Source organism: Callithrix jacchus, chromosome 6 (genome assembly GCF_049354715.1).
Source record: "Callithrix jacchus isolate 240 chromosome 6, calJac240_pri, whole genome shotgun sequence".
Taxonomy (NCBI): domain Eukaryota; kingdom Metazoa; phylum Chordata; class Mammalia; order Primates; family Cebidae; genus Callithrix; species Callithrix jacchus.
Genome location: NC_133507.1, coordinates 58,959,424 through 58,977,480, shown reverse-complemented (window position 1 = coordinate 58,977,480; position 18,057 = coordinate 58,959,424). Strand labels below are relative to the sequence as shown.

Genomic DNA, 18,057 nt, shown 5'->3' with positions numbered 1-18,057 from the left:
ATTTCTGATAGCTCTTGAAAAATCTGGGTATCTGGCAGCAATCTGCTGGAAGTAAGCAGCGCTATCTTTTACAGAGCCCCATTTGCCTGCCTGCATAGTGACCTGGCCTGCCAGCATGTGAGTTTAGTTCCTGCCCACTGTGTGCAGGGCACCATCTAGGTAGAAGAAATGATTTAGCTACAGACCCTGGCGCCAGACTGCCTCTGTTCTGGCCCAGGTTTGTGTTCAGATACCTCAATGACTTTGGGCAAGGGTTTTTCTAATAATGGTACTTACCTCATGTGGGCGTGGTGAGAATAAACCATAGGAAACATTTAGATCATGACCTAGCATGTAGTTAAGTGGGCAAAAATGTTATCTTTTATTGCTGTATTCCACGAGATAATACACCGTAGGGCTGAAACTGTCCCCTGTTTCTGTATCACTCACAGAATCTAGAATTTAGAATCTTTGGCCATAACCGGCATAAAATAAAATAATTTATGAATGGATAAATGAATATGTGCTCCTTTTTGTTTCTGTGAGGTCGAAAACTAAATTTAATTACTTTGCTCTCTAGAAATGCTTCCTACTTGAGTTTGATTTGAGCAAACTAGTTAGGAGTTAGTAAGGAGCTAGCTTTCTCAAAAAGTCAAAAATGCTAATTAAACAGGTGAAGGGAGATTCTGTTAACACTGTCATTGTTCTGGGATACATCTACCTTCCTAACTGAAAAATAAACTTCAAGTATGGGAAGATGCTTATGTGTTTTCTTTAGGAAGCTCATTTCTTGGCTGGTAGCTGTCTATGGTTAATATCTCAAATTGAGGGTCAGTTGCTAGAAACTAGGACATGGTGAACTTCAGCAGATACGATGTTAGAATGCATGGTTGACCTGGGTTTTCTTATATCCCATACCTTGCATGCAATCCACACTTCAAGGCAATTTCTTTCTTTCTTTTTTGTTTTTGGGACATAGTCTTACTCTTTAGCTAGAGTGAAGTGCATTGGTGTGATCTTGACGCACTACAACCCCCCTCCTGGGTTCATGTGATTCTCCTGCCTCAGCCTCCCAAGTAGCTGGGACTACAGGTGCATGCCACCATGCCAAGCTAATTTTTGTATTTTTAGTAGAGACAGGGTTTCACCATATTGCCTAGAATGGTCTCAATCTCCTGACCTCAAGTGATCCACCCTCCTCAGCCTCCCAGAGTGCTGTGATTATATGCAGGGCCACTGTGCCTGGCCTCAAGGCAAATATTTTTGTGCCTGATACATCAGATGACAATGGACAGTTTGGCATAGGAACCTGTTTTTGGTTTTTCAACATTTCTTATATATAGCTGAAGTCACATCATCATGCTCACTGAGGTCTTCAGTATGATCACCTGTGGACATCAACTTTTGTGTTTACGTTAATCTAGCCCTAAACATACTTGCTGTCAACAGTGTTGCTCTACAGAGTTGACCAGCAAGGTTGGAATCACGTGCTCTCTGGAAAACTTGCACATTTGCAAACCCACTTTAATTTTATTTGAATAAACATCATCTAAAACTGTATCATGTACTCAGGATTCCAAAAAATTTGCTGTTTAATTTTGTCTGATAGCTCTCTTCTTTCTTACAAAAAGTCAATTTTTTAGTATGATAGTACCTCTACTTTTTCTAAAGAAATTTGAATCTCTCACACATGGACACAAAGAGGGGAACAACAGACACTGGAACCTACTTGAGGGTAGAGACCAGGAGGAGAGGGAGGAGCAGAGAAAATGACTGTTGGGTATTAGGCTGAGTACCTGGGCAATGGAATAATCTGTACAACAAACCCCTGTGATATGAGTTTACCTATATAACAAACCTGTACGTGTACACCTAGACCTAAAATAAAAGTAAAAAAAAAAAAAAAGAAATTTCGGCCAGGTGCGGTCGCTCACACCTGTAATCCCAGCACTTTGGGAAGTCGAGGTGAGCAGATCACCTGAGGTCGGGAGTTTGAAATCAGCCTGACCAACATGGAGAAACTCTGTCTCTACTAAAAATACAAAAAATTAGCCAAGTGTGGTGGCACATGCCTGTAATCCCAGCTACTTGGGAGGCTGAGGCTGGAAAATCACTTGAACCTGGCAGGCGGAGATTGCGGTGAGCCAAGATTGCGCCATTTGCACTTCAGCCTGGGCAACAAGAATGAAACTGTCTCAGGGCAGGCGGGGTGAGGGGGAGAAAGAAAGAAATTTCAGTCCCCCTCAGGTCTCTCCTTTCCTTCCTTTCCTTCTGTCCTTCTTCTCTCCCTCCCTCCCTTTCTTCTTCCTTTTTTCCTTTCTTCTTTGCCTCTCTCTTTAGACTATTTTTATCAACATCTCTAAAGTTCTGGTTTCTAATCCAAAGACAATTTCAAATGATGCGAAAATCTGGTAAGATCCCTAACCATTTCTCCATCCCTCGTCCCCTTCCTGCATTACCCATAGAATTTTCAGCACATTGCTGTTACCTACACTGTAGCCTCATCAAGACCTTTATATATTCAGGCTCAGAATGAGTTTTTACCTTTACATATTGAGCCTGTTTTGAAAAGTTTGAGAAAAGAAAATGGACTGAAGTGGAAAATATTACAGGAAACAAAATTTTGTAAAAATGAACTTGCTTTACTATCAACACATAAAGAAACCTAGATTATAATCCTACAGGTTGAAAGAAGATTAACTTTGTACATTTTCACAATTTTATTACCTTCACTTTCTCCACTGGGTTTTAAGGAAAACATATTAGTGTTTCCGTTCCAAGTGTATTTTGTGAATTACATAGCAGCTTGTTCCTCACTATAAAACACAGATATGCCAACGTATTTTCCACTAGCATCACCCCGGTCACCTTAAATTAAGAATCACCTGGAGTGTATTTGCTATTAAAAGCTGTTAACAGTAGTAATGCCACAACATCTCTGTGTGCATCTTAGTAACTTCTCTGACTTGTCTCCTTGATGAATAGACAAAACGGGCGGGGGGGTGAATTTGTTCTTTTTATCTGAATGGTGTAGGTGGGGAAGACAGAGAGCAATAAAGAGCTCTCGTGAAACAAAGCTCTAGCGACTGCTGTGCTTGGGAAATTCGATAATAAACAGTCCCTGATACCAAAATTCTAATGACTTAAGATCAACACAGTCTGGAGACACAGGTGGGAGTGGCCTTCCTCGCTCTGATCCAGACCCTCCCCAGAGAGCTCTTTGTGTCAACAAGAACTGCCAGCGCTCCTGGCCAGCTCCCAGGACTCAGAGTGGGGCTATCATTTTTGTTTGCTTTGCAAATATCTTAATGGGAAGTGGTTCAACACCACCTATGGGTTAATCTGAGGGGTTCTGCTTGGCAGCTGTTAGCTCTGAGAACCACATGGCCGCTCTCGGGGGCAGGGAGTCAGGCTAGCTGTTAACTACCCAGCGCCAGGTTGAGGCATCCTCTTTGCTTATTGGATTTACTGACTGGCAGGAAGTGCCTTGTTGACTTTTATTTTTAGTTTGTTCCTCTTGGGAGAGCAAGGATGTTATTCTCAGATCCAACTGTGCTTTTCTCTCTAAGGGAGGGCAGTTTAAATTATTTTTACTAGCATGAAGCATCCTTTCACCTAAGCTCATTCTCAGAATCTGAAACTTTGTATTAAAATTGGTGGTGTGGTGAAGGTGGAAGGGGTATTGTTGCTAGAAGAAAGATTTAGTATATTGGCCTGCAGGGAGGGCAAACAGTAGAAGCCACAGCCCTGTCTTCGCCTGGGATCTAAAGAATTGGATAGATAGCGCATTTCCCTACTCCTCCTCCCTCTCCTCCACCCCAACATGGCTTTTACTTGTCCTATCTTGACCCATAGGAATGTTTCCCAGGGTGACACACAAGTCATGCCTTTCTGAATCTGTGTCTGCTGACATTGACACAGATGATCTTTCTTTATGCTTTCCTCACTGGATTTCAGGCAGGTTGGATGGTTTCCACAAAGTAGGTTAGGGAAGTACCTGGAGTGACGACAGACGTGTAGACAGTTTCCAAATGCTCCATCTGTAAATGTGCAAAAAGTTCAGATTTCTCTATAGATTCTAGAAAAAGTGTCTAGCTACCCTCAGGAATAATGTAACCCTGCTTTTAATAAAGCAGGGTTATTCTTTAATAAAGCGGGCTAACTTTTTGCCTTATTCTTTCCTGGGAGTTGCCCACACCTATTTGTGGGATTGTCTGGTGATTGACAACAAGGGCCCTTGAGTTCACTAGACCTGCTACTACAGGGCAAGAACTTGATAAACCCACTTATTTTCTCAGGGATTCAGTTTCCTCTTCTTTAAATGGAAGATCAAATAGCACAATATCTACCTCACCAAGACATGAAAGTTGAATGAGGTAACATATACAAAGTATGTAGCATCTCATTTGATGCATAAAAAGCACTCAGAAATCATTGTAGTGATTAGAGGTGGTGTTGTTATCTCTAAGGCATTCACGTTGTTTAATTAATCTTTAATATCATGCATTTTTTCTAAAGTACTCATTTTGAAGTCTGTTACTTTCATCCCTTTAAAATTAAGCCAGTGCAAAATTGAGGACTATATGAGTATCAACGTAAATGATGACAAAAGAGTATGATCCATTGAATGAAATAAGAATTCATGAGTAGTCCACATCGATGGGTGGATGGAACAGAAAGAAGGGAGGGAGGGAGGGAGGGAGGGAGGAAGGAAGGAAGGAAGGAAGGAAGGAAGGAAGGAAGGAAGGAAGGAAGGAAGGAAGGAAGGAAGGAGAGAAGGAAGGAGAGAAGGAAGGAGAGAAGGAAGGAAGGAGGGAGGGACTGAGCTCTTCCTTATAATAAAATAAAATGATAAAGGTAGATGAAATTAAGGAAACAAAAAAACACCATTTGACAACTACATTAAAAATAATTGTTTCAGGCAATAATTACAAATGGATGCTGATGCTACCATGTAAAAGTTTGGGCTAGGCACAGTGGCTCATCCTAGCATTTTGGGAGGCCAAGACTGGTGGATCATGAGCTCAGGAGTTTGAGAACAGCCTGGCCAATATGGTGAAACCCTCTCTACTAAAAATACAAAAATTAGCCAGGTGTGGTGGCATGCGCCTGTAATCCCAGCTACTCAGGAGGCTGAGGCAGGAAAATCACTTGAACCTCCGTGGCAGAGGTTGCAGTGAGCGGAGATCACGCCACTGTACTCCAGCCTTAAGCTATTTGCATAGTCTCAGAGTAAATCCCCATAAGAAACTTATTAATTACAAAAGAACAGTGGAGAAACCTGGCAGAAACCGTCTTAACCAAGTGATGAAAGTTAGCATTAACTAGTAATTGAACAAACTAACAGCATGTACCTCCTGATATGATGCGTTGAGAAGAAGACACCATCACTTTTGCGGATTTCTTACCAAATGTGCATAACCTGAATTTAGTCATGAGGAAACAGCAGACAAGTCCAAACAAAGGGAGCCTTTACAAAATGACCGGCCTGTAGGCTCCAAAATGAAACATGGCAGAAGACTGAGGAACTATTCCAGATGAAAGGGGACTAAAAGAACATTACCACGAAGTTCAATAGATGACCTAGGAATTTCTTTTGCTATAGAAGACACCATTGAGACATTTGAAAAAATCTAAATACAATCTATAGTTTGGAAAATAGTATCATATTAACATTAAATTTCTGATTTTGATCATTATATTCTGGTTATATAAGAAAATGCCCTTCCTTTTAAAAACACACTGAAGTATTTAGGGATAAAAGAGTATCAGGTTTGCAACTGACTCGCAAATGGTTCAGAAAGAAATTATGCATGTTTGTGTGTGTATATATCCGTATATATAGAGAGAAGACAAAGCTAATATGTAAATCTGCTGAGGAATATATAGGATTCCTTATACTATTCTTGCATCTTTTCTATTAATATGATTAAATCAGAATAAAAAGTTGCAATAAAAAAATCAAGTCAGTGCCACTTCTTGCCCTTTAAACAGGGCAGTTCATCAGCCACTTTCTCTTTAGACTCTTTTTTTTTTTTTGAGGCAGAGTTCGCTCTTGTTACCCAGGCTGGAGTGCAATGGTGTGATCTCGGCTCACCGCAACCTCTGCCTCCTGGGTTTAAGCAATTCTCCTGCCTCAGCCTCCCGAGTAGCTGGGACTACAGGCGTGCGCCACCATGCCCAGCTAATTTTTGTATTTTTAGTAGAGATGGGGTTTCACCGTGTTGACCAAGATGTCTCGATCTCTTGACCTCATGATCCACCCGCCTCGGCCTCCCAAAGTGCTGGGATTGTAGGCGTGAGCCACCGCACCGGCCTCTCTTTACACTCTTGATCCTTCTCCATCCACACCTAAAAGTCTATTCCATGTCATCCTTGCCCTGCTCAGTGATGGTCCTCAAGCTTCTCTGCTGTGACAATGCTGACTAGTCACCACCCACTGCATACAATTTTGTTTAGGCTTTTCATTTTTAAAAGTTTCAGAAAATGTCCCTCCCTCCTCTCACACCCCCTCCCTCACCTGTCCTTGGGCCTCATCATTTAGTGCCAGGTGCATCATGCACTTCATTTCAGCACTTCTTCTTCTTCCCTGAACTAAGAATTGCTTTCAGAATTAAAAGAGGAAAACTGGGTTAAATATTATCTTTTGGGGGTGCAGTGGTAAAAACACCCCCCCGCCCCGCCCAGTTACGGCATGAAAAGGTTGTAATAAATGGTCTCTGAAGTTTCCTTTTTCTCCACAAGTCTATGCCTTGGCCTAATTCGGTCTTAAAGTGTTAGAAGTGTAACTCACAAAGTTAGAACTGTAGCTCAGCCTACAAGTTATCTCAAGACCCACCCAAAGGAAAAGCACAGATTCCATCCAGAAAGGCAGCCACACAGACACCTCATCATTATTATTCTCCCTTGAAGTTTCCATGTTTATGGGTTTGTCTTTCAGACATGCAAAATCATAAATAATAAGTAACCACATGATTATGTGTTTTATTTCTAACTTCTAACTACATGCACATCTTTAATTATTTTAAAATCTTGTGTTTTTACTTTGTTCTGCCCAGGAGAACAATTGTAATCATTTTTTCCTTAGCTCAGGCAAGACTTTTTATTTATATGTTGCTAATGAAGAAGTGGAGAGGTGATTTGCCCATGAGAGTTGCCATATTCAGCAGATAAAAATGCAAGATACTCACTTAGATTTGAATTTTCTGTAAACAACAAATAATCTGTTTTGTATAAGTACGTCCCATGAAGTACTTGAAAATACTTATACTAAATCATTGCAAACATACCTTGTTTTATTCCATTTTGCTTCATTACACTTCACAGATACTGTGTTTTTTACGAACTGAAGGTTTGTGGCAACCCTGTGCTGAGCAAGTCTATTGGTGCCATTTTTCAGTAGCATGTGTTTACTTCATGTCTCTGTGTCAGAATGTTTTAGCAATATTGGAAATTTAGTTATGTACATTTTTTAGACATAAGGCTATTGCACACTTAATGTAAAAATAACTATATGAACTGGTAAACCAAGAAATGTGTGTGACTCACTTCATCGTGACATTTGCTTTATTGAGGTAATCTAGAACAAAACCCGCCATGTCTCTGAGATATGTTTGTTGTTAGTCTGGAATTTAAATTCAACTGGGTGTCCTGTTTTTTGTTTGTGAAACAGGGCCTCACTTTATATTACCCAGGCTGGAGTACAGTGACATGATCTTGGCTTACTGTAACCTCAACCTTCTGGGCTTAAGTAATCCTCCCATTTCAGCCACCTGACTAGCTGGGACTACAGATGTGCGCCACCACGCCTGGCTAAATTTTTTTGTAGAAACAGGATCTCACTATGTTGCCCAGGCTGGTCTTGAACTTTTGAGCTCAAGCAGTCCTCTCATCTTGGCCTCCCAAATTGCTAGGATCACAGGCATGAGCCACCACACACAGCCTAGGTGTCCTATATTTTATCTGGCTAGAACTAATGAATCATGAATATGTATGATGTAGCCTGACTGTATATGATGATATATATTGCTAAACCTAGCAGGTGTTTATAGCATTCCTCTGACCTCTACATGTCATAATACAGTGTTTTTTGAAACCATATTCAGGGACACAATTCCTACTTATTAACGTCTATATTCAATGTCACTTTCTGTAGCCACTCAATTTAAAATTGCAGACCCTGCCTCCCATACTTTCTATCCCCCTTCCCTGCTTTAATTTTCCTCTTTGGCGCTTGTATTTAATATGCTACATAGTTACTTTTTTGTTTCAATTTGTGACTGCCACTTGAATGTACGTTCATGAGCAGAGGACTCTTGGGTCTCCTCTGCTGTATCCCCAATACTTATAATAATAAGAGACAAATTTAAAGGTGCTCAGTAAAGACTTGGGAGCTGAATGATGCCTGGGGGGGCTCTATATTGCACATGTCTAATATAACAATATAATATAATATAATACATAATGGGACCTTATATTGCACATATCATACACATTGTGCTTACACAGAATCTCAAGGGATTTGCCACCAGATTAGAGCCTTCAGTGTGGTACAAGTGTGTGTAATCTTAGTATTAGTTCACAGACAAAAGATAAATAGCAGTTCAGGCCAGGGGTTATACCTCCAGATATCATTGGGCTTCATTTAATCTGCCTCTTAGCAAATTTTCTAGAACTAAATGTTAGTAGCCCCAGGTATTATTCATTAAGATTCTTAATACAGCACTTTGGGAGGCCAAGGTGGGTGGATCACGAGGTCGGGAGATCAACACCATCCTGGCCAACATGGTGAAACCCTGTCTCTACTAAAAATACAAAAATTAGCTGGGCTGGTGGTACATGCCTGTAATCCCAGCTACTTGGAAGGCTGAGGCAGGAGACTCCCTTGAACCAGGGAATCGGAGGTTGCAGTGGGCCAAGATCACACCAATGCACTTCAGCCTGGCTGCAGAGTGAGACTCCATCTCAAAAAAATAATAATAATAATAATAATCCTTAATACAATTGTGTGACTATCTGGAAGAGTCCAGTAACAAAATGATGCTGAGGCTGAGAACGTGGGCTCTGGGTCAACTAGATCGGGATTTGTATCTGGTTATGACCTAGATTACTCAAACAACTCAAGCTTGGGTTTCCTGGTTTGTGAATTGGGAACACTGGGGGACCTATGCTGCTAGCACTGGCATGGGATGAAATGGATAGTCCAGCCAAGTCCTCAGCATAGTGCCTGACAGAAAGGAAGCTGCTTCCATCACCATCACCCAGGCCACACCACAAACTCCACCTGATCCCATAAAGCTCAGCTATTCTATCCATGCTGTGGCCCTCAGCCCATAGCTGTGCATCCCTTCGGATCACAGTGCCCTTCACCACTACTGCATCTTTTGTTTTATCCCTGAACTTTCTCTCAGATGCCTTGGTTGCTGACCATAAAGTGAAATAAGCTTTATGGGCAGCTCTCAGTTGAGTGTCCTTTTTTCCAGTAAAGGAAGCATTCTCAGCAGAATGAAGAAAAGCCTTCTGCTCCTACCTTAGACTTTTACACAGTGACAGCTGCCTGCAGTAAAGTAGTGAAGGAGGGAAAAGAAAATAAATGAGAATGCAAGGACTGGCAAATTAAGACTGTATGGGCTCACGGTTGGGGAAAAGCAATGAGGCAAACAAATATGATCACATTTAAAGGGCTCAGTGGGATTTGGGAAATTAGCGTAAGTGCATAAATCTAACTACTGCTAACTTAGAGCAATGGCATGAGACAGTCATCAGCCTTTCTGAGCCCTTCTGATGCATTTATCCTTGAGCCATGTTCTAAAACTTAAAATAATTGTGTGTTTTAGAGTGAACAAATATCCATATATTTAGATGTAATTTGCATATTCAACTCATTCTGTAATGGTTGGGATGGAATGCAGTATATGCATTCAGAATTGTTCTAAAAGTTACTGGATATGCAAACCTAATGAGAAAAAGTAATACAAAAGCTCTGAAGTTTATTTCTTCTTGTTTCCCTTATTTTCCTGCAATAATGATGATTGTATTTTTTGCACTGTTATTGTTTCTCCTCTCCTATGCTGTTTATATTTCCTTCATATCACACATTAAAGCCCAGGAATAAGGTTTTCCCTCTTTAGAAATCAAGGAGTACCAATTAAAATAATAATGATACACTACTTTGGAAAGAGATAAGCAAAGACTTAACAGACTAAGACTATTCCCCGTGCTGGCAATATGATAGGAAATGGGCCCTTTCATACTTTTTGTGAATTTGAGTGTTAATTTTTGTTGCTTTTTAGAGAATTTGATTACATAATTTAAAAGCTTAAAAATAGAAAAAAATTCTTACCCGTTGACCTGACAGCTTTATGTGTAAGATTTATCCTAGGGAGATAACTAGATGAGTAGTCATACCTGTGGCACCAAATATTTAATGATGCATTGTCTATAATATGAAAAATGTATAAACAACTTACGTATCTAAACATAAGAGATTAGTTAAGTCATGATAATCACTGTCTGAGACTTTAGTTAGAATTCTATATAGCTGTAGTATGATGATATACATGTAAATGTGCATATATGTGTATTACATACAAATATGTGGAAAGAGGCTCATAATTACACAAGGTAGGTTAAAGTGATAAATATGACTTGAGCCATTATTTTTAAAAATATTTTTATATGCATAGAAAAGTATCTAAAAAGATGCATGCAAGAAACTAATTAATTAGATCTAGATATGGGCATTTTCCCTAGTCTCTATTTTCTTCTTGAAAAACTGTATTTTATACAGTACAACAATAAATGTGCATTATCTTTTAATCATACAAAATAATTTTTAATCAGAAAAAAGGGAAAAAGAGCAACATTTTGCCATCAGTTCTTTTAGTCATTTACTTTGGGAGAAAGGCAGATATTACTACCTTTTCATTGATTTGTGTCTGGTGAATATTCAGACAACTTGGGAATTTGGAGCATTTTCATCAGCTGAAAAATAAAAGAAAGTTAATGAGCACAGCAATACCTACGGCTCTGATATCTCAAAAGCCAGACAAGTCAGTTACAAATGAATTTTCAGTGTGGTTATGCTCAATATACTACTTAAATACATCAGGGAGCCTCCAGTTCTTCCTAGAGTAGAAGTAGATGGGAGAATTGAGGCAGGAAAGGCTTTTCAGAGGAGCCGACACCTGAGCTAAAGGCTAAGAATGCAGTAACCAGGTGAGCAAGAAAGGAGAGAGCATTCAAAAGCATGGAAATCAGAACACAACCCTCAGAGATTTTGTGGGTACTTGACAAAATATTTGTGGTGTTGGTGCTGGCAGTAAATAGGAAACAAAAGGGTACTATAAATCGTTGCTTCCTGGTTTTTGTAATAAAAGGTGCGTGAGTTTACACATTTTGGGTACCTTTTAACTTAACCCTTAATGACACACAGTAACACAATAGAGAGTTTGTGTTCTTTTTTTTTTTTGGTGGGGAAGCTGGAGTGCAGTGGCACAATCATAGCTCACTGCAGCCTCAACCTCCCAGGCTCAGATGATCCTCCCACCCAACTTCCTGAGTAGCTGGGACTATAAGGGCATGCCACCGTCTGGCTAGTTTTTGTATTTTTTGTAGAGACAGGGTTTTACCATATTCCCCAGGCTAATCTCTAACTCCTGGATTCAAGGAATCTTCCCGACTCAGCCTCCCAAAGTGTTGGGATTATAGGCTTGAGCCACCACACCCAGCCAAAAACCTTTGGTTTTTGTTCAAGCTATCAAAGAAGTAGAAACAAATTACTTGGTTATTGCTGATTAGCCTTTCTTTTGGGGCTACCAAGTGAGGCACAGATTTACCAGGAGAAATACTCCCACATTTAGAGACAATGGGAAGCTAAGAAAAATCAACCAAGGTTGAATTAGCTGTTTTGAAATTAGAGTGTGCTTTCACATGTGAACAAATAAATGTATTTCTCAATTTGTCTCCAAGCCATTCTGACTTATAATTGATAAAAGATAATCTTGAAAACTTTATCAATATTAATAAAAAGTACACAAGAAAACTAAGCGAAGTTTAGAAAATGGGGAATCTGAGGGGAGCCAGTGTGTCTTAACTCCTATCCAACCAAAAGTTATTGATTCTAACCCTAAAATAGAAAAGGCCAGTTACTAGACAAGCTTAACTGATCAGCTATGTCGTCAAAGAGCACCCTGCTTCTTTTGCTTTAATTCTAACATGGAATTTAGTCTCCAGAGTGTATCCACCAACTAGTGAGGGAAAAAGTATAGTCCAGATCATACCATTCCTCATAAAATCACACTGGCATTCTATGTTTCAAATATGACTCTTTTGAGTTTGGTTATTGCAACTCAGTGCTCCCAAAAATCATCATCCCTCAATGAACTGACAAATTGAATTTTGAAGCCTGTGAAGCTGAGGCCCAGTCCCTGGACCATGGTGACTTCACCTAGTGCCACCAGCGCAGCGTGACAGAGCCAGCTGGCCTCATGGATCTTTGCTGCTGAAGAAGAAAGATGCTGGGCATTCTCAGCAGCCAGCTACTCAGGAGCCAGCCTTCATCTTGCCCCTCATCCGCTCACACTGGGATCCCGTTTTAAGAAGAGGGAATTAGATGTGAGTTTCGTCTGGGGGCTTTTTCAGGACAGATGCCCAGCAGAAGGGTTCTCAACGGTGACTGAGAGTTTCCGTCTCCCCTAGAACCCACAGTTCAATGAACTGACTTCAGCAAAGCAATTGAGCCCTGGAGGCAATCTGTTTGAGACTTCAGTTATGCTTCCAAGAGGCCAATGGAGCCCTAGAAATATGTGATGAATTATACAAAGAGAGACAACTACTTTCTATTCACCACACTTTGATAGCCATGTGCACTGATTCTGCCCGTTTAGCTTATGGTTTCTAACAGAGGCTAAGGACAGTGTTTTTTGTTAAAAATTTTCCTACAGATTCAATAAACAATATCACACTTCAAAAGTGAATTAATTCCTTAATATCATCTGATACCAATTCATAGTCAAATTTTCCCAGTTATTCCAAGAATATCCTTTGCATATGTTTATCCAGGCCAGGATCCAATCTAGAATGTTATAGCACATCAAGTTGTTATTTCACCTAAATCTCTTTGGATATAGAATAGTTGCTTTTTTCATAACACTGCCTTTTTCAGAGGATTGAGCCATAAAATAGGATTATCTCATAAAATAGCTCACCTTCTGTATTTAGCTGCTCACTTCCTGTGGTCTTATCCAGCTTGTCCCTCTATGCCCTGTGTTTTGTGTAGACTGTAAGTTAGATCTAAAGCCTTGATTTTTAAGTTAAATGTTTTTGACCAAAAGGAAAAAATACATCCTGGGAGATATGACATACTTCACGTTTCCTCACATTGCAAGACCATGTTGTTGTGGCATTAGTGATGGTAAAATTGAGCACTGGATTAAAATCATGACCTTCTGGTTTCTTCAGTAATCACTGCTCCTCTTGTGAAATGAAAGAAGGTGGTAAACCACCTGCATGGCAGGACTTTGGCACCATATGAATGTCCTGTTTCCCACTGTTTGTCTCATGATTTTATCAGCAATTAATGAGTCTTTTTGTTTTTTGAGACGGGTCTCACTCCAGTTACTCAGGCTGGATTGCAGTGGTACAATCTTGACTCAGTCCTCCTCGACCTCCAGGGCTCAGGTGATTTTCCCACCTCAGCCTCCTTGAGTAGCTGGGACTACAGGTGCACATCACCACGGCCCAGGTAGTTTTTTGGATTTTTAGTAGAGCCAGGGTTTTGCCATGTTGCCCAGGCTAGTCTCCAACTCCTGGACTCAAGCAATCCACCCTCCTTGACCTCCCAAAGTGCTAGGATTCCAGGCGTGAACCACCATACCCGGCAGCAATTGACAATTTTGGCCTGATAATTTCCCTCTAGCATCATTGTTTGCATAGCCAGTGGGTCTTATGGTATACTGCTTGCCAATTATGGTATGAAGCAAATCATTGGCTTCTTGATCTTTTATTCCCTTATATGTAAAAATAGGTAATTTTAGGAAGCAGAGGTAGGAGGATTGCTTGAGGCCAGGAGTTCAAGACCTACCTGGGCAACATAATGAGACCTCATCTTTACAAATAATCAAAAATTAGCCAGGCATGGTGGTAGCAAATTCCAGGCTACTTGGGAGTCTGAGGTGGGAGGATCACTTGAGCTCAGGAGGTCAAGGCAGCAGTGAGCCATGATCATGCCACTGTGCTCTAGCCTGGGGGCAACAGAGTGAGATTGTATCTCAAAAAAAAAAAGAACCAATCCACGTGGCTGTTGTTAGTATGCAACATGCTTTGCCTGGTGCCTGGTGGTATGTATGCATGCAATAAGCATTGGCTTTTTTTTCTTTCTTTTAAAATTTTAATCAAATAGAGACAGGGTCTTGCTATATTGCCCAGGCTAGTCTTGAACTCCTAGGCTTAAGCAATTCTCCCACCTCCACCTCCCCAGTAGCTGGGATTGTGGAGGTGGGAGGTGGAGGTGGGAGAATTACTTTTTGTTATTGTGCTTTTTGTCATATATTTTGGTAGTGATGGATTGCAGAGCATTAGGCAGTTGCTGCCAGTCTCATGTCCCTGAGGCACAAAAAAGAAAAGAAAGAAAGAAAGAAAGAGAGAGAGAGAAAAGAAAGAAAGAGAGAGAGAGAGAAAAGAAAGAAAGAAAGAGAGAGAGAGAGAGAGAAAAGAAAGAAAGAAAGAAAAAATAAATCTCTAAAAGGAGTAAGGAAGTTAGATTTTTAAAGCAAACTGACTTGTACCATTTTCTTAAAAGCAAGATGTTTTCTAAGAATCAGTAGTGCCTCAACATGCTACAGAGGAGAAGGGTCCATTATCAAAATAATGTCTAGGAAATGTTTTCTTTTCCTTTCTTGGAGTCTCATTGGACATATTATTAAAGTTTCTGGAAAGCCTCTGAGGAAGAAAATCTGCCTTGTAGATGAATCAAGTATTTTCTAGTTATTTGCCTGTAGATACTACTTGCTGACCTCTGGCACTGACTCTTCGTAAACACACACAAACATTACATTGAGCTGTCTTAGATTCTTCCAAAGGTTTGAATGAGGAGGGAATCAAGCAGATAAGCCGACCCCCTCTAGAGAGTTGGGAGGTGTCTGCCATTGGCTTCAGATGAAAAACCACACAAGCTAGAGGAGTTGTCAAGAGGTTCATTTTTTGAGGGGGCAGGAAAGGTAGAAATAGGGGGCCTGGTAATAATTCAACAGTTAAACTCTCTTTCTTAGACTTTCTCCTACAGGATCTTAGAATCCACCCATCCTATAGGTGTGTCATAGCTACTGGGACAGGAGTGAGTCCTTTGGGCCAGTGCTTAGATACTGAAGGGTATAGAGTATATTATGGTTCGAAGGAAGAGCAGAGGGCCTGGAGTCAGACAAACATGGGTGAGTGCCTTAGCTCTACCAGGTATTTACCGTGATACCTGGGAAAATCTCTTAACCTCTCTGAACCTGTTTCTTCATCTATATAATAGCTACAATGAAAGTACTTAGACCAAATGGTTGTGAAGCTTTTTAATATTTAAAAGCATTTTTTAAAATGAAGTAGTATATAAATGGTAGTTAATTTAATTTTAGTAGTAAGAGTATTCTTACTGATCTACATGGCCCCATAGTTTGTGGATTGAGTAATTATTCTTTATTCAAATGGTCTATATTTATTAAGCATCTACTATGTACCAGACACTGGGTAGGTGCTTCCATAGAGTGTGAAACAGAGCAGATCCAGTCCCTGACTTCATGTAACTTTCATTCCATTGTGGGACACATGATAAACAAATATATACACAAATAAATGTAGAATTATAGTCCCTTCCTTCCAAGTACTGATATGATAATTTTTTTTTCTTGAGACAGAGTTCTTGCTCTTGTACCCCAGGCTGGGGTGCAGTGGCGTGATCTCAACTCACTGCAACCTCTGCCTCCTGGGTTCAAGCAATTCTCCTGTCTCAGCCTCCCTAGTAGCTAGGATTACAGGTGCCCACCACCACACCTGGCTAATTTTTGCATTTTCTAGTGGAGTTGGGGTTTCACCATATTGGGCAGGCTGGTTCTGAACTCCTCACCTCAGATAATCCACCTGTCTCGGCCTCCCAAAGTGCTAGAATTGCAAGTGTGAGCCACCGCCCTGTCCTGATGTGATAGTTTTTAAATGGGCATATTGCTTATAATATATATTTTGAAGGTAGTATCCACAAATAGATATATAAAAATGAATTTGTGAGCTTAAGTAAAGAATACAATTATTCATATAGAACTGGAAGAGACTGTAAGAATAATTTATCTCAATCTCCTCATTTTATAGATGATGAAAACTAGGACCAGGAATACTACAGAAACTTACCCAAAGTCACATGTTTGTTGTGTGTCATGTGTGTCGCATGTGTGCATGTGTGTGAGGCAGGGGTCAGCACACGGATTTCCCTTTTTTAGTCAGTGCTTTCCCTTCTGCTGGTTCCATCTGAAAGGCATTATGCGCGACTCCTATTTTATCTGAGTGTTATAAGCATAATTTTATACAGTGTGTTCTGATTATGAAAAATTGGGGACCTAGAACAATGGATTTTTCCAAACTTTGTTTCGTGAAGCATTAATATTTTACTAGATGTTAATAGGTTATCTGTTTAAGCTTCTTGGTCAAATTACTTCTGGATACCCTGCATCCTCCCTGGATCTTTACTATAGAGATCCATAAATGTATATTGTGATTTTAAAAGATTATTCCTGCAGGAGGAAACCTCTTAAACTATGTCCAACCTAACATTTCCCAAACTTATTTGACTCTGGATTCCATTTTAAATTCTGTAACCATAAATGTGATTCACGTGCTGCGCAGGAAGTACAGCCTTGGCGTCAATGTAGATGGCTTCTTGGCCAGGTTTGTGGACGCCTGATGGAGCTCACTAAACCAAAGCCAATCACACAACTTTAAAAAGAGCAGTTTCTTGGATCTTAGGAATTCAGGCAGACTGCAGATGTGCAGTGACATGTAGGAGGAACACCTAGTAGGACTTGTTTTTTTAAGGTGACCGTGTCCTTTTAACCAAGGACTGAAACGGGAAACGATGGAAGCTTAAAGAGTATGCTTTGATATATCTTTGAAGAAAAACAATCCTCTTTAAGTTTTTCTATTATTATTTTCAAGTCTTTTAAAATTGTTATTATCTTTGTCTTTTCAGGCATTCACAAGCCCAGAGTTCTCCAAAAGGGCACGATATCTTCACAGGACATGCAGACAAGGTACCTGGATATCTTGATTTTGAAGTAACTGTGTATTCTTCCATCAGACTCATCCAGGTTCGCAGGCATGAAGCTTGTCTGTGGCTGCTTGGTTGGGCCATCCAAACTTGAAACTGTTAGTGATATTTTGAAGTCTTTGAGACAAAAGCCCAGCTTGCTAAAGAACTTTGGTTCAGTAGAGAGACAGGGAGGTACAGTGGAGAGAGAATCAAAAGCCTGGAAATTTGCTGCTGAGAATAAATGTTAGCTGCTCCCTGAGGTGATTTGTCTGTGCACTCCACTCTCTACAGATGTTAGAGCCTCTTTTTGAGTAAGGACCCGAGGATCTTTGGTAGCACTTTGATATCCTGCTCGAATTCAATATGTGAAATGGAGGCGTCTCTCTGTGACTTGGAGCCCACAGCAGGCTTTGAAGTCTGATCCAATTTTTGCTGCCTACTATTTGATGTTGAAAGGATGAAATGAAGAAAATGTACAGTTTTTGCCAGTAACTCTGCTGAGCATATGTAAGATTAAAAAAACAAAATCCTTTGGATGATGTACTTAGAAATGTTAAGTAGATTAATACCTTCCTATAGGTTTTCTTTTTTCTTTCTTAGGGATAAAAATTAAGTATAGGTCAAAATCAGCACATAGCTGTTTTATATTCTGTACTATAATTAATATAACAGGAGGCTAGGTTGACTTGTTCTGAGGAAGAAATAAACAATGAAGCAAAAGATGTTGAGACTTTGCTTCTAATTGCCCCAAGGAGAGGTCCTCCATTCAATTCTATGCAAGATGGGAGCAACTTACA

The 18,057-nt window shown here is 40.2% G+C and overlaps 1 protein-coding gene across 5 annotated transcripts in view; it reads left to right on the top strand.

Moving 5' to 3' along the window:
* MYO3B (myosin IIIB) overlaps positions 1–18,057 on the top strand; it is a 503,216-nt gene that overhangs the window by 382,963 nt on the left and 102,196 nt on the right. For all 5 annotated transcript variants that reach the window (XM_035304567.3, XM_035304566.3, XM_035304565.3 and 2 more), the window contains one exon: positions 17,201–17,261. In XM_035304567.3, coding sequence (XP_035160458.3) covers positions 17,201–17,261 — 61 coding nt within the window. The remainder of the gene's footprint in view (positions 1–17,200; positions 17,262–18,057) is intronic.